Genomic DNA, 13,684 nt, shown 5'->3' on the forward strand with positions numbered 1-13,684 from the left:
TGAAATGGAAGCCACAAGTGCAGTTTAAAATTTTCATATTGTCTGTTATTTTTTATTTTATTTGTGTTTTTTTTTAAGTATGTTTTAAAATGTTTATTTATTTATTTTTGAGAGTAAGAGAGAGCACAAGCAGGGGAGGGGCAGAGAGGGAGGGAGATACAGAATCTGCAGCAGGCTCCAGGCTCCGAGCTGTCAGCACAGAGCCTGATATGGGGCTCTAACTCACAAACCCTGAGATCATGACCTGAGCCGAAGTAGAAGTCTGCCCGCTTGACCAACTGAGCCACCCAGGCGCTCCTATTGTTTGTTTGTTTGTTTTTTTTAATTTTTTTTCAACGTTTATTTATTTTTGGGACAGAGAGAGACAGAGCATGAACGGGGGAGGGGCAGAGAGAGAGGGAGACACAGAATCGGAAACAGGCTCCAGGCTCTGAGCCATCAGCCCAGAGCCCGACGCGGGGCTCGAACTCACGGACCGCGAGATCGTGACCTGGCTGAAGTCAGACGCTTAACCGACTGCGCCACCCAGGCGCCCCACTCCTATTGTTTTTAAAAAAATTGTCACTTGAGTAGCACTGCCTTTCTTTGCCACTTCCTTTGAAGTACTAATTGCCTAAGATTTATTTTTAAAATACTTTTAGGGGCACCGGCGTGGCTCTGTCAGTTAAGCATCTGGCTCTTGATTTTGGCTCAAGTCATGATCTCATTGTTCTTGGGACTGATCCTCAATCCCCTAATCCCCGAGCTGGGTGGCCCTGCGCTGACAGCAAGGAGCCTGCTGGGGATATTCTCTCTCCCTCTCCCCTTGTCTCTGCCCCTCCCCTGCTCGTGCTTTTTCTCTCCCTCTCAAAAGAAAGAAATTTAAAAACTAAAATGAAATATTTTTAAAACCTATACCTATTTTAGCCCTATCCTAAGAAGTTGTTGTAGAGAATACCTAACCAGTAAGTTAAATGTTCACAAGTACCCCCTAAAGCCATCATGCAGAGCCCAGCAGTTTTCGGTTGACCCTGCCCTAGTGGCAGGAAACAAGCTGTGCCCCAAAAGAGCCCATCTCCCCTCTCCCAACCCCCAACAGAGCCCAAATCGTCTGAGCTTGCTGGCAGCCTGCCCTCAGGGATGGCCAGTTCTTTCCCCTCCCACCTGGAAACACCCTCATTTGGGGTGTTTAAGAGCAGGGTCTCTGAGGTCTCATGCCTCAGTTGGCCCCCTCTACCCGCACCCCACCCCATGGCTATCAGACTTAGTGGAAAGGGTCCTGTTCCCCGGGTCTTCTCAGTGTCCCCCACCTCTCAACTGACAGGCTCTGCCTTCTGGTGGGAACTGCATCTACCCCCCTTCCAGTCCTCCCTGGGGGCAATCCTGGCCCAACAATTCCCACCACAGCCAGCCTTGACACATCCCTGCCACTGGTTCTGGGGAAGCCTGGACAATGGGAAGTCCTCACTCCTCTTAGCCACCTGTGTGGCTGTTACCTCTGGGCGAGCCTGTCTGCCTCTCACTCCTACAGGAAGGCCTTTCTCTGGTCTAACCTCTACTGCCCCACCCGGTTTCCATTAGGCTTCCTGAACTCTTCCTTCTTCCTCTATCCTCTTCTCCATCTTGTGTTTCCTTCTCACTCTTTCCCCTTCCCCTTTCTCCTTCTTCCTTCTTTCCTCCTCCTTTCCTTCCTCCTCCTCCTCCTGGCATCCCACTGCTCAAAGTGGCTCCACCCCTGTCCTTGCAGGTTCCCCTTTGATCAAGATGAGGAGCCATTCAGAGTAGCTGCTGCCTCTGGGAGGATCCCTGGTGTCCTGGGCAGCCCAGTGGGTGAGTCTGGAGGCGGGAAGTGGGGAGCTGGGCTGGGTGTGGCCGGCTAAGCCCCAACTTTGAGGTGGGGGAGGCTTCATGGAGGCCAGACCTGAGGTCCCAGTTTTCATTTTGCGAGTAGGTGGAGGAGCAGAAAGAGGGTGAGGCTAAAGAGCTTCCCAGGAGGGCTTTGCAGGGGTGGGATAGGACAGGGACCAGTGGGTTGGGTGGGGGATGTGTATCACATTGTCTTTTAAATTGTATTTAGTTTTGGGGCGCCTGGGTGGCGCAGTCGGTTGAGCGTCCGACTTCAGCCAGGTCACGATCTCGCGGTCCGTGAGTTCGAGCCCCGCGTCGGGCTCTGGGCTGATGGCTCAGAGCCTGGAGCCTGTTTCTGATTCTGTGTCTCCCTCTCTCTCTGCCCCTCCCCCGTTCATGCTGTGTCTCTCTCTGTCCCAAAAATAAATAAAAAAAACGTTGAAAAAAAAAATTTAAATTGTATTTAGTTTTTAGAAAGCAGTACAAAAGTTTAAGATACAGAACAATATAGTGAAAGGTAACCTTCCCTCTCTTATCCTCCCAGCTGCCAATTCTCCTCCCCAAAGGCAGGTTGTTTCTTGTATACCCATCCAGAGGTATTCTGTGTGTGTGTGTGTGTGTGTGTGTGTGTGTGTGTGTGTGTGCGCGCGCGCGCGCGTGTGCATATATGTATACGTATATACATACATACATATTTGTACATTTTTTTATTTAACCCAGATGTTTACATAATAAAACACTGTTCTGCATCTAATTTTTCCACCTGACAACAAATCCTTAATATCATTTTATATGAACTTTAGAATTTGCCTATTGGTAATTTGGTGGGGGGGTGGGGATTGTGTTTTGTACTGGCTATAGCTTAACCCAGGAAGAACCAATGTCTTCATAATGTCTTCATAATGTTGAGAGCTGGTTTATCCAAGAACATCAAATGTATTTGTTTGTTTGTGTCTTCCTTTGGGTCCCTCAGCAGCCTTTTTAAAGAACTCACATAGTTCAAGGGCACCTGGGTGACTCAGTCAGTTAATTAAGTGTCCGACTCTTGGTTTCGGCTCAGGTTGTGATCTCACAGTTCGTGAGTTCAAGCCCCACATTGGGCTCTGTGCTAACAGTGTGGGATTCTCTCTCTGCCTCTTTCTCTCTGCCCCTCCCCTGCTCGCTCGCTCTCTCTCTCTCTCTCAAAATAAATAAATAAACTTAAAAAAAAAAAAGAACTCACATAGTTCAAAACATAGGTAATAGATAAAGATGTAGAATGAAAATACTTCCTCCCACCAGGGGTGGGTTCCCAGGGAAACTGATGGAGCCTGAGCTTCAGGCTCCTTCTGAGGCCCAGGAGGGGCCCAGGCAGTGTGTGCATGTGATCATGTGGTTTGGGAAATTTTTACAAAAGTAAGATATTCCAATTAAATTTTTTAAAAAACTGAGATATGATTTACGTACAACATTGTTTAGTTTTCAGATGTACAACATAATGATTTGATATTTGTGTATATTGTAAAATGATAAGTAAGATATTCTGATACTCTTTTTTTTTTAAGTTTATTTATTTTGAGAGAGAGAAAGAGAGCACACGATCAGGGGAGCAGCAGAGGGAAAGGGAGTGAGAGAATCCCAAGCAGCTTCTTTGCTATCAGCATAGAGCCTGACAACGCAGGGCTTGATCTTACAAATTGTGCGATCGTGACCCAAGCCTAAACCAAGAGCCTTAACTGACTGAGCCACCTGGGTGCCCCTGATATTCTTTTTCTTTTAAAAATAAATTTTTTTTAATGTTTATTTATTTCTGCGAGGTGGGGGCGGGGCAGAGAGAGGGAGACACAGAATCTGAAGCAGGCTCCAGGCTCCAGGCTCCGAGCTGTCAGCACAGAGCCCAATGTGAGGCTCGAACTCATGAACTGTGAGATTATGACCTGAGCTGAAGTCGAAGACTTAACTGACTAAGCCACCCAGGCTCCCACCTGATACTCTTTCTTATTTTTTAAATTAATTAATTAGTTAATTTTTAAATTTACATCCAGGTTAGTTGCATATATTGCCAACAATGATTTCAGGAGTAGATTCCTTAATGCCACCTACCCATTTAGCCCATCCCCCCACCCACAACACCTCCAGCAACCCTCTGTTTGTTCTCCATATTTAAGAGTCTCTTATGTTTTGTCCCCTTCCCTGTTTTTTATTAGTTTTGATCCCCTTCTCTTATGTTCATCTGTTCATCGATGGACATTTGGGCTCTTTCCATACTTTGGCTATTGTTGATAGTGCTGCTATAAACATTGGGGTGCATATGCCCCTTTGAAACAGCACACCTGTATCCCTTGGATAAATACCTACTAGTGCAACTGCTGGGTCATAGGGTAGTTCTATTTTCAATTTTTTGAGGAATCTCCATCCTTTTTTCCAGAGTGGCTGCACTAGTTTGCATTCCCACCAACAGTGCAAAAGAGATCCTTTGTCTCTGCATCCTCAACAACATCTGTTGTTGCCTGAGTTGTTAATGTTAGCCATTCTGACAGGTGTGAGGTGGTATCTTATTGTGATTTTGATTTGTATTTCCCTGATGATGAGTGATGTTGAGCATTTTTTATGTGTCGGTTGGCCATCTGGATGTCTTCTTTGGAGAAGTGTCTATTCATGTCTTTTGCCTATTTCTTCACTGGATTGTTTTTTGGGTGTTTGATAAGTTCTTTATAGATTTTGGATACTAACCCTTTATCTGATGTTACTTGCAAATATCTTCTCCCATTCCGTTGGTTGCCTTTTAGTTTTGCTGATTGTTTCCCTCAGATATTTTCTTTTTTTTTTTTTAAACATTTCTTTTTTTTTTTAATTTTTTAACGTTTATTATTTTTGAGACAGAGAGAGACAGAGCATGAACGGGGGAGGGTCAGAGAGAGGGAGACACAGAATCTGAAACAGGCTCCAGGCTCTGAGCTGTCAGCACAGAGCCCGACGTGGGGCTCGAACTCACGGACCGTGAGATCATGACCTGAGCCAAAGTTGGCTGCTTAACCGACTGAGCCACCCAGGCGCCCCTCAGATATTTTCTTAAAGATGGAATTGAACATGTGACAGCATCCGACCCCTTGAAGTCTGGCTCTGTGTCTGCTCCCTTCCATCCCCTCAGCCCTCAGTTTTCCTCCTTAGAGGCAACGTCACCTTGTCTCTGATGTATCTTTTCAGAAATAGTTTATGCATTTACCAACACCATGTATTAATCTATCCTCTCTGGTTTGTTTTTTTCTACATAAAGGCAGAATGTTCTATATACTGTTCTGCACCTTTTTTTTTTTTTAATGTTTATTTATTTTTGAGAGAGAGACCAGAGTGTGAGTGGGGGAGGAGCAGAGAGAGAGGGAGACACAGAATCTGAAGCAGGCTCCAGGCTCTGAGCTGTCAGCACAGAGCCCGATGCAGGGCTCAAACTCATGAACCGCAAGATCATGACCTGAACTGAACTCGGACACTTACCGACTGAGCCACCCAGATGCCCCCTCCTTTTAAAAAAAATTTTTTTTAATGTTTATTTATTTTTGAGAGGGTTCTGCACCTTTCTTTAGTCGCTTAACAACATACCTGGGAGGTCATCCCATATCAACATGTATGTACTGAGTTTCCTCATTTTGTTAATTGAGGTTGCTCAGTGTTCTGCTATATGACCATCCTATAATTTAGTTAACCATTCCCTGATTAATGGGTATTTTGGTTATTTCCAACCTTTTGTTATTATACACGTCACTGTTGCCAGTCACCTAGGAAGACTACAGGATAAGTGTCTAGGGGTGGCTGGAACAAAGAACAGAAGGACTTGGGGTTTTCATAGCTATTGTGGCATTAATTGCCCTTCTCAGAGGCACTCCCACCAGCCAGGCAGGAGAATGCCTCACCCTGTCACCACGTCGTGTGGGGAGGTTAAGTTCCTTTTCATATGTTTGGGAACCACTTATATTTTCCTTTCTGTGAATTTCTCTCTTCACATTTTTTGCCCTTTTTTCTGTTAGGTCATTGGCCAGCTTTTAAAAAATGTTTATCTACTTATTTTTGAGAGGAGAGGCAGAGAGAGAGAGAATCCCAGTCAGGCTCCATCCATACTGTCAGCACAGAGCCTGACTTGAGGCTAGAACTCATGAACCATGGGACCATGCATGACCTAAGCTGAAAATCAAGTTGGACCTGTTTCTTATTTCTAGGTGCTTTTCAGTTTTTAGGAAAATTAGTCCTGTGTTTGGGATATGAGAGGCAGATGTACCCTGAGTTGTCATTTATCTTTTGGCTTTGTTTCTAGTGCATTAAAAAAAAAAACTTTTTTAAATGTTTATTTAGTTTTGAGAGAGAGAGTGAGCAAGAGAGAGAAAGATCAAGCACAAGCAGCGGAGAGGCAGAGAGAGAGGGAGACAGAGAATCGAAGTGGGCTCCATACTCTGAGCTGTCAGCACAGAGTCCAATGCAGGGCTTGAACTTCTGAACCCCAAGATCATGATCTGAGCTGAAGTCAGACACTTAACTGATTGAGCCACCCCAGTGGCCCTGTTTCTGGTGCGTTTTAATTTGTGGGAATGTTTGATTTTTATATACTTCAGTATTTTACTCTTTTATCTTTCCGGGTTTGTATCATTTCTAAAAGGCTTTTGCGTCTCTGAGATGATATTTTAAATCCTTTCATAGTTTTATTTTTTACAACGAAATATTTGATCTAAATTTATCCTGTTGTAAGGTGTGAGATAGGGGTCTTTGTTTCTAGATTGTTCCACAACTGTCCCAACAACTTAATAATCCATCTTTTCAGTACTAATTTGAGATGTTACTTTTATTGTACACTAAGTTATTATATGCATTTGGGTCTATTTTTAAGCTTTCTCTCTCTCTCTCTCTCTCTCTCTCTCTCTCTCTCTCTCTCTCTCTCTCTCTTTTATTTATTTAGAGAAAGAGCTTGTGCAGGAGAAGGGCAGAGGGAGAGAGGGAGAGAGAGAATCCCAAGCAGGCTCTGCACTGTCAGCACAGAGACAGACATGGGGCTCAATCCCATGAACCATGAGATCATGACCTGAGCCAAAATCAATAGTCAGACGCTTAACCAACTGAGCCACCCAAGCACCTCGGAACTTTTTGTTCTGTTTAATTCATCTGTATGTTCACATGCTGGTAACATGTACTGTTTTAATTACTATGTTACTATGTCTTTATATGTTTTAATATGTGGTGAAGCTGGTTCTCACTCTCTACCCTTTTTTACCCTCCACCCCCTGCCTCCGGAAATTTCCTGGCTCTTCCTGCTTGTTTGCTTTTCTACATGAATTTTCAAATCCACTTGTCTGGCTCCCCTTCCCTCCCCACCCCCCACCCCCCCGCCCCACTACATAGGTTGTGTGTATATTTAATAGGATTGTGCATATTTCTAAATTAACTGAGAGAGAATTAATATCTTTATGATGCCTTCTGCTTGGCAGCATACTGTGTCTTTCCATTTGTCCAGGTCTCTTCTTTTTGACTCTTTCTACAGATCCCACACATTTCTTATTACGTTTCTTCCTGTGACTTAAGTTCTGTGATGCTATCATAAATGAGGCTTTTCATCCTGGTTTCTAGCTGGTTATGGCCTATAAATATTAATTCTGTTATATTAGTTTTGAATCCAGCTCACTTACTAATTCTTTTATTGCTTGTAATAGTTTCTTAGTTAACCTTCATGGATTTTCCAACTAAAAATTTATATAATTGGTAATCAATAGATAGTCTCTTCCTGCCCAATTTTTATACTTCTTGTTTATTTTTGTTGCCTAGAACTTTCACAACAATGTGAATAATAACAATGATGATGATGATGATGAATAATCATTGAGCACCTGGGTGGCTCAGTCAGTTGAGCATCTGACTCTTGATTTTGGCTCAGGTCATGATCCCAGGGTCACGATCTCATGGGTCAGGGAGCCCCACATCGGGCTCCACATTGAGCGTGGAGCCTGCCTGAGATTCTCTTTCTCCCTCTACCCCTCTCCCTGGCTCATGTGCTGTCTTTCTCTAAAATAAAATAAAAAAAAATTAAAAAATAGGGGTGCCTGGGTGGCTTAGTGGTTAAGCGTTTGACTTCAGCTTAGGTCATGATCTCGCAGTTTGTGAGTTCAAGCCCCTCATCGGGCTCTGTGCTGACAGCTCAGAGCCTGGAGCCTGCTTTGGATTCTGTGTCTCCCTCTCTCTCTCTGTCCCTCCCCCCGCTCAAAAGTAAATAAACATTAAAAAAAATTTTTAAATAAAAAAATAAATCCTTCTCCTCCTTCTCCTCCTCCTCATCATCATGAAATGGATATCCTTGTTTCATTCCTGACTTTAATGGAAATTTTGCCATTGTTTTCCCATTAAGCAAGGGGCTGATTTTTTAGTTTAAGGGAGTATCAGTCTGTTTCTGTTTTAGTAAGTACACTGGATGTTGGCTTTTATCATATGCTTCTTTAGTATCTGTGGAGATGATCTGATGACTTTTCTCTTTTGATTTGTCAGTCTTCTCTCTGTATCATCTATCTCTTGACTCTTGCCAGGCCAGGAGCTCTTGAGTGCAGGGATGGGACCCGAGTCCCTATTGCCTTGTGTGAGGCTATCTCAAATGAACAAATGAATGGATGGTTCTTTCCTATACATTAACCCCCTTGGTAGTGGGAAGGGTAACACATTCACAGGGCCAGGACCCCAGCTATGTGGTGCTGGTGTGACTTACCCCCTGGAGCGTTCTGCTTCTTCCAGGGACATGTAGGTGGGGTGAAGTTCAGTCCCTAGACCAGCGGTGGTATCACTCAATCCCACCCATACTTGCTAAGCCCCTGGGCCTGGCCTTCAGCTGGGGACTGGTACCTCAGAAGGAACTGGGCCCTTGCCTGGGTCCTGCAGAGGGCAGTGGCGGGTGTGTGTGCTAGACGCAGCCATTGGCTAGCCTTGCGGCAGTGGCCCAGGCTGTGGATGGGGCTCAGGGGTGCTACCAACTCTGGTTCCTGGAGGGCTTCCTGGAAGAGATGTGAGCTGGCCGCTAGGAGGCCACGGGGGTGCGGGTGGCAGGTTTCAGACAGAGAGAAAAGCCTATGTGTTCAGGGACCTGGCAGTACCTGGCCTTGCCTGGCACATGGGGCACGAGGGAGACAGCTCAAGGACAGTGCCCAACCCCATGGCGTGGGAGAGCCACAGAGGGTTGCTAATCGGGGAGCTGTGGCTGGGCAGCCTTGTCTCTTACTTGTGCCCATCTGTCTCTTCCAGGTCCGGACAGGGCCCTGCTGGCTGGCCTCTGCTGGCAGGAACCATGGCAGAGGCCGGGGATGCAGCACTGTCCGTGGCTGAGTGGTTGCGGGCACTCCACCTGGAGCAGTACACTGGGCTCTTTGAGCAGCATGGACTGGTGTGGGCCACCGAGTGCCAAGGCCTCAGTGACGCCCGCCTGGTGGACATGGGCATGCTACTCCCTGGTCACCGCCGCCGCATCCTGGCTGGCCTGCTCCGTGCCCACACGCCCCCAAGCCCTGCACCCCGCCCTACCCCCCGGCCCGTGCCCATGAAGCGTCATGTCTTCCGCTCACCGCCTGTGCCTGCCGCTCCACCGGAGCCACTGCCCACGGCCGGAGAGGACGAGGGGCTACCCGCCGCCCCACCCATCCCACCCCGGAGGAGTTGCCTTCCACCTGCCTGCTTCTCCGCCCCATCCGCAGCAGCCCCAGACCCTGTGCTGCCCCCGCTGCCTGCCAAGCGGCATCTGGCAGAGTTCAACGTTCCGCCTGTGCCCCCCCGCACTGGGACCCCCCGCCAGCTGGTGAGGTGCGTAGATGCCATCCCTGGTGGGAGGAACATGGGTGGAGGATCCCGGAAAGTGGAGAGGGAGTTTGTGGCCTTTGGCAGTAGGGTAAGAAAGGCACCTCGGTGGAGGGAACAGCATGTATAAAGCTCAGAGGGGGGAAGCACTATCCTGGGGCACTCTGAGCAGACTGGGACTAAACTGTTGGGTGAGTGTGGGTGAGGCTGTGGATGGCATTGGTGGGAGATTCTGTGAAGGCCGGCGGGAAGCCAGAAAGGTTTCAAGCGGAGTGATCGGATGAAAGCTGGATCGGATGGATGACTGGTGGAGGAGGAGGCTGGGTGACCGTTGAGAGGGCTCAGGCCCCCAGGAGAGGCCCCCACTTGGGCTGTGCTAACAGGGTGGAGAGAGAAGTAGGCAGATGGAATGAGAAATTGGCCCTGGAATGGACGGGGCTTGGGAACGGCCTAGACATTAGCAGAGAAGGCATGGGGAGCCACATGGCATGCAGGTTTCCATCTTGGGTGGATAGTGGTGCCATCCCTGATCTGGGGATCCAGGGACAAAGTGTACCCAGGGAAGAAGTCTCAGGTTCAGTTTAGGGCTTGGGGAGTATGAGGCCCTGGGAGGTGGGAGTACCTTCCGAGTCAGGAGGTAGCATGTGGAGGACACAGTCTAGGATGATGAGCTGCTGTTGGGGGAGCAGAACTGGCCAGGGCCTGGTGCTGTGCTCCTGTCTCCCGCTCCACACTGCTCCTGCCACATGCCCCCACATCCTGGGGATGCTTCTCAGGCCACAACCTATTGGCCCTCCCTCCTCAGAATTTTTCCCCGTCTCCTGGTTCCTGGTACTCCTCGTTTCCTTGAGTTTCCTCCCACTTCTATGGATGTTCCATTTTAACCTCCTTCTCAGATGCCCTCCCTGCCATTTGCTGGGGTGCCCAGCTGGGAGGGAGGATCCCCAGCTAGTGCTGGATATATCTTTGGGGGGTGTAATGGAGATTACTGCAGTACTTGGACCAAGTCAGCCTAATCTGGGAACACTTCTTGGAGGAGAAAGGGATGTGCAGAGAGAGGTCTCTTGGTCCCTATGTTGGGCACTGTGCTAGCTGCCTCATTTCCATGATCTTGTTGCTCAAGCCTTCTGGGGGATTTTTGTCTTGTTTTCAAGCAGAGAAACTGAGGCTCAGAGAAGGGAGAGAAGCACTAGCTGGATCCATGCCAAGTGCATGCTCAGGGAGCCCCTGTGGGGAGAGTCTGGAAAGTTTTCACCGCACAGAGAGGGGAATTAAGTAAGGGGGCCTTGAAGGCCCAGCCATGGTCGTGGTGTTTTGAGGTTTGATTGGTGGAAGCACAAAAAGGGTTTGTGCCTTTCCTGAATTCACACAACTGGGGACCATACTCGGGTCCCCTAGGAGCCTGGCTCACTGTTTAGATTGGGGTTTCCTGGCACTATTGTGCCCTCTGGTGGCCATTCTGATGCATGCGTGAGCCGTTTCTATTTCTTTTAATTCCATCAACAGGATGGGGAGTGGTAGGGGGGAGAGAGAATATGTGTGTGTGTCTATTTCTGTTTGTCCATCTGTCTCTGGGGGTGGGAGAAGGTGAACAAGGACAGAAGACAGAGCCCTGTCCATTGGGAATTCTCAAGGTCTGAGGAGGCAAACCCCTCATTGAGGGAGTGGAGGCCTGGATTCCTGTTTCGGAGTCAGAACACCTAGGGGCAGGCCTAGCTAGCTGTGTGACTGATTAGCAGCTGCCCCTCTGGGCCTGTTTCTCCATCAGGTGCCCTCCTTGGCCTCCATAGTCCTCCTGGTACTAACATCTGCATTCAGGAGACTTGGCAGGATAGAGCAAGCGTCCTGTCTATGCCCCAGGGTACCAGCCTCCACCCTCAGAGCCTTAGTCTGAACTTAGTCACTTAGCCAACCTACCGGGGAGGCCAGGCTGCCATGCTCAGGAATCTGGCCCCTTGTTTTTGTTTTTGTTTTTTTCTTTTAATGTTTATTTGGTTTTTTTTATAGAGACAGACAGAGTGTGAGCAGGGGAGGGGCAGAGAGAGAGGGAGACACAGAATCTGAAGCAGGCTCCAGGCTCTGAGCCATCAGTACAGGGGGCTCTTTCTTAAAGTAGAGTGTGATGGGAGGTGAGCTGCCAAGCCTGGCTTCCTTGTCCTGGGGTCTTTGACATTTGGAACAGTCAGTCAACATCTGCAGGTCCTAGCACTCTGACTTCCAGGGTGTACAAAATCTTTAAAGCCAAGTGGTAGAAAAACTCACTGCAGATGGAACTTCATGTATGTGTAACAGGTGAAGGCTGGGCAGGGAGGAGACCAGGATGCAGCCTGATTGGCTATCCCTCACAGCCCCTCCCTATGGACCCTGGGCTCCACGGTGCACATTGGAAGGCTCCTCAACCTGGCCTGCTCCTGCCCCCTTTGCAGGAGTCCCTTCTTCCTGATATGGCCTTTGGGTCCTTGCTTACACCCTTTAGTAACGGGGTTCTCACTCTCTGAATCTTAAGACCTTTTACACCGATTCACGTGGTGACTGAGTGAGCATTTCTGCCTGGCTCCAGGCCATCACCGGCCTCCCCAGTGGAATTTGGGAACTATCTGCTGTGTGTGCATGTGTGTCCTCTTGAGATAGTGACTCCACGTGAGGGCATGCCTAGCCAGTTGGTATGCGTGCACCGATAGGTGTGCATGTTTGTGCAAGCTGTCAAGGTAGTCACGTGTCTGTGTATTTACGTGTCTGCACACGTTTTAAGGGAGGCCATTTGTGATCCTAAGGTGTACACGTGAGTGGGCATTTATATGATTTCCGTGGTTATTTGCGGTGGTGTGTGTGTGAGTTCATCCAGGCCCGTGTGCACACGTACCTGTGCCCGTGTGTGCTGGCACAGTGGGGACGCCAACAGCATGAGTTCATTTGTGAGTGCACGTGCTGTGTGTTCTTTGCGTAGCGCCAGGGGTGAGCCAATGTGTGTACACATGCTGCAAAGCCCACTAGGGTCAGCTCTGTTAGGGCCAAGATTCTTGTTGATTTTGTTTAGTGCTGAATCCCTAACACCTGGGACAGTGCCAGGTGCCTAACAGACACTCCAAAAGTATTTGTTGTGTGCGTGAATCGATGACGACTGTATGCGTTTCTGCACTGCCCAGTGCTGAGCACGTGTGCTACCCATGCTGACCCAGCACCCAAAGAGTGCCCTCAGCACACACCGGACAGTAGACCATAGGGTTAAAGGGCCCCGTGCTCACACCCCAAATCCCTTCCTACTATGCAACCTATGTCATGCCCGGACATCTTAGAAAGGCAGAGGCCTTCGAGGAGGCAGGCAGAAAATGAGCCGACCCAACTGGGTCAGGATTCTCAGAACCAGGCTCACCATTCTGCCTGGCCTGGGAGGACCCCATTTCACCCCTCACAGGGTCCGCACCCCCACCATTGTTTAAGCTTGTAATAGGGAACTTGCCGATGAGTCCGGAGATGATGAGAAACGCCCAGAGTCACATGGCCCAGCAGAGTGGAAGCCAATGGTCAGACCCTGCCTCCTGGGCCTGGGCCCAGTCTACTCAGCTTCAAGTATCATAGATGTGGACCCTCTGAGCCTGCTTCTGAGTGGCAGAGGGGTCATTTCTGGGCCAGGTGTTCCAGGGTCATTCCACAGAGCCCCTCTCAGATTGCTCTGGGCCTCAGTTTCCTCCTCCAATACCTAGATGTCTGGAGATACCTTCAAAGAGGAAGTATTTGTCCAGAGGGGGCAGCTGCCAGCTGGAATCACACTGCAAGGCCTCCCACCTGTGCCCTTAACTGCCCTGCAGCCCAGCCAATCCCTGGTCTTCCTGAAGGCTGATCACTTGTTGCTGGGGCAGAACTTGCTCCCTTCAAAGAGCCTCTTTCCCAGCCTCTCTGGGCCTCCTTGTGGGGGTGGGGAAGGAGCAGCAAGTCCAGAGCTTCCTGAGTGTCTACTCTGTAAGGCCCTGCTTGCCAGCACTGGGGTGGTTTGTCCCATTCCAACTTGGGATGGGGGGGCAGGCTGGAGGCGGGGAGGAAGTGTCTGCCCCAGGGGATTCTGGGTGAC

General features: G+C 48.8%; 1 protein-coding gene across 7 annotated transcripts in view; it reads left to right on the forward strand.

The window, feature by feature from the left end:
* ARAP1 (ArfGAP with RhoGAP domain, ankyrin repeat and PH domain 1) overlaps nt 1-13,684 on the forward strand; it is a 67,264-nt gene that overhangs the window by 16,140 nt on the left and 37,440 nt on the right. For 6 of the 7 annotated variants that reach the window (XM_045484122.1, XM_045484128.1, XM_045484125.1 and 3 more), the window contains exons 2-3: nt 1,727-1,809; nt 9,070-9,621. In XM_045484122.1, the coding sequence (XP_045340078.1) occupies nt 9,113-9,621 (509 nt within the window). In that variant the 5' untranslated portion in view covers nt 1,727-1,809; nt 9,070-9,112. The remainder of the gene's footprint in view (nt 1-1,726; nt 1,810-9,069; nt 9,622-13,684) is intronic. The other variant, XM_045484124.1, reaches the window with a different exon arrangement.

The sequence above is a fragment of the Leopardus geoffroyi genome, chromosome D1 (genome assembly GCF_018350155.1).
Source record: "Leopardus geoffroyi isolate Oge1 chromosome D1, O.geoffroyi_Oge1_pat1.0, whole genome shotgun sequence".
NCBI lineage: Eukaryota > Metazoa > Chordata > Mammalia > Carnivora > Felidae > Leopardus > Leopardus geoffroyi.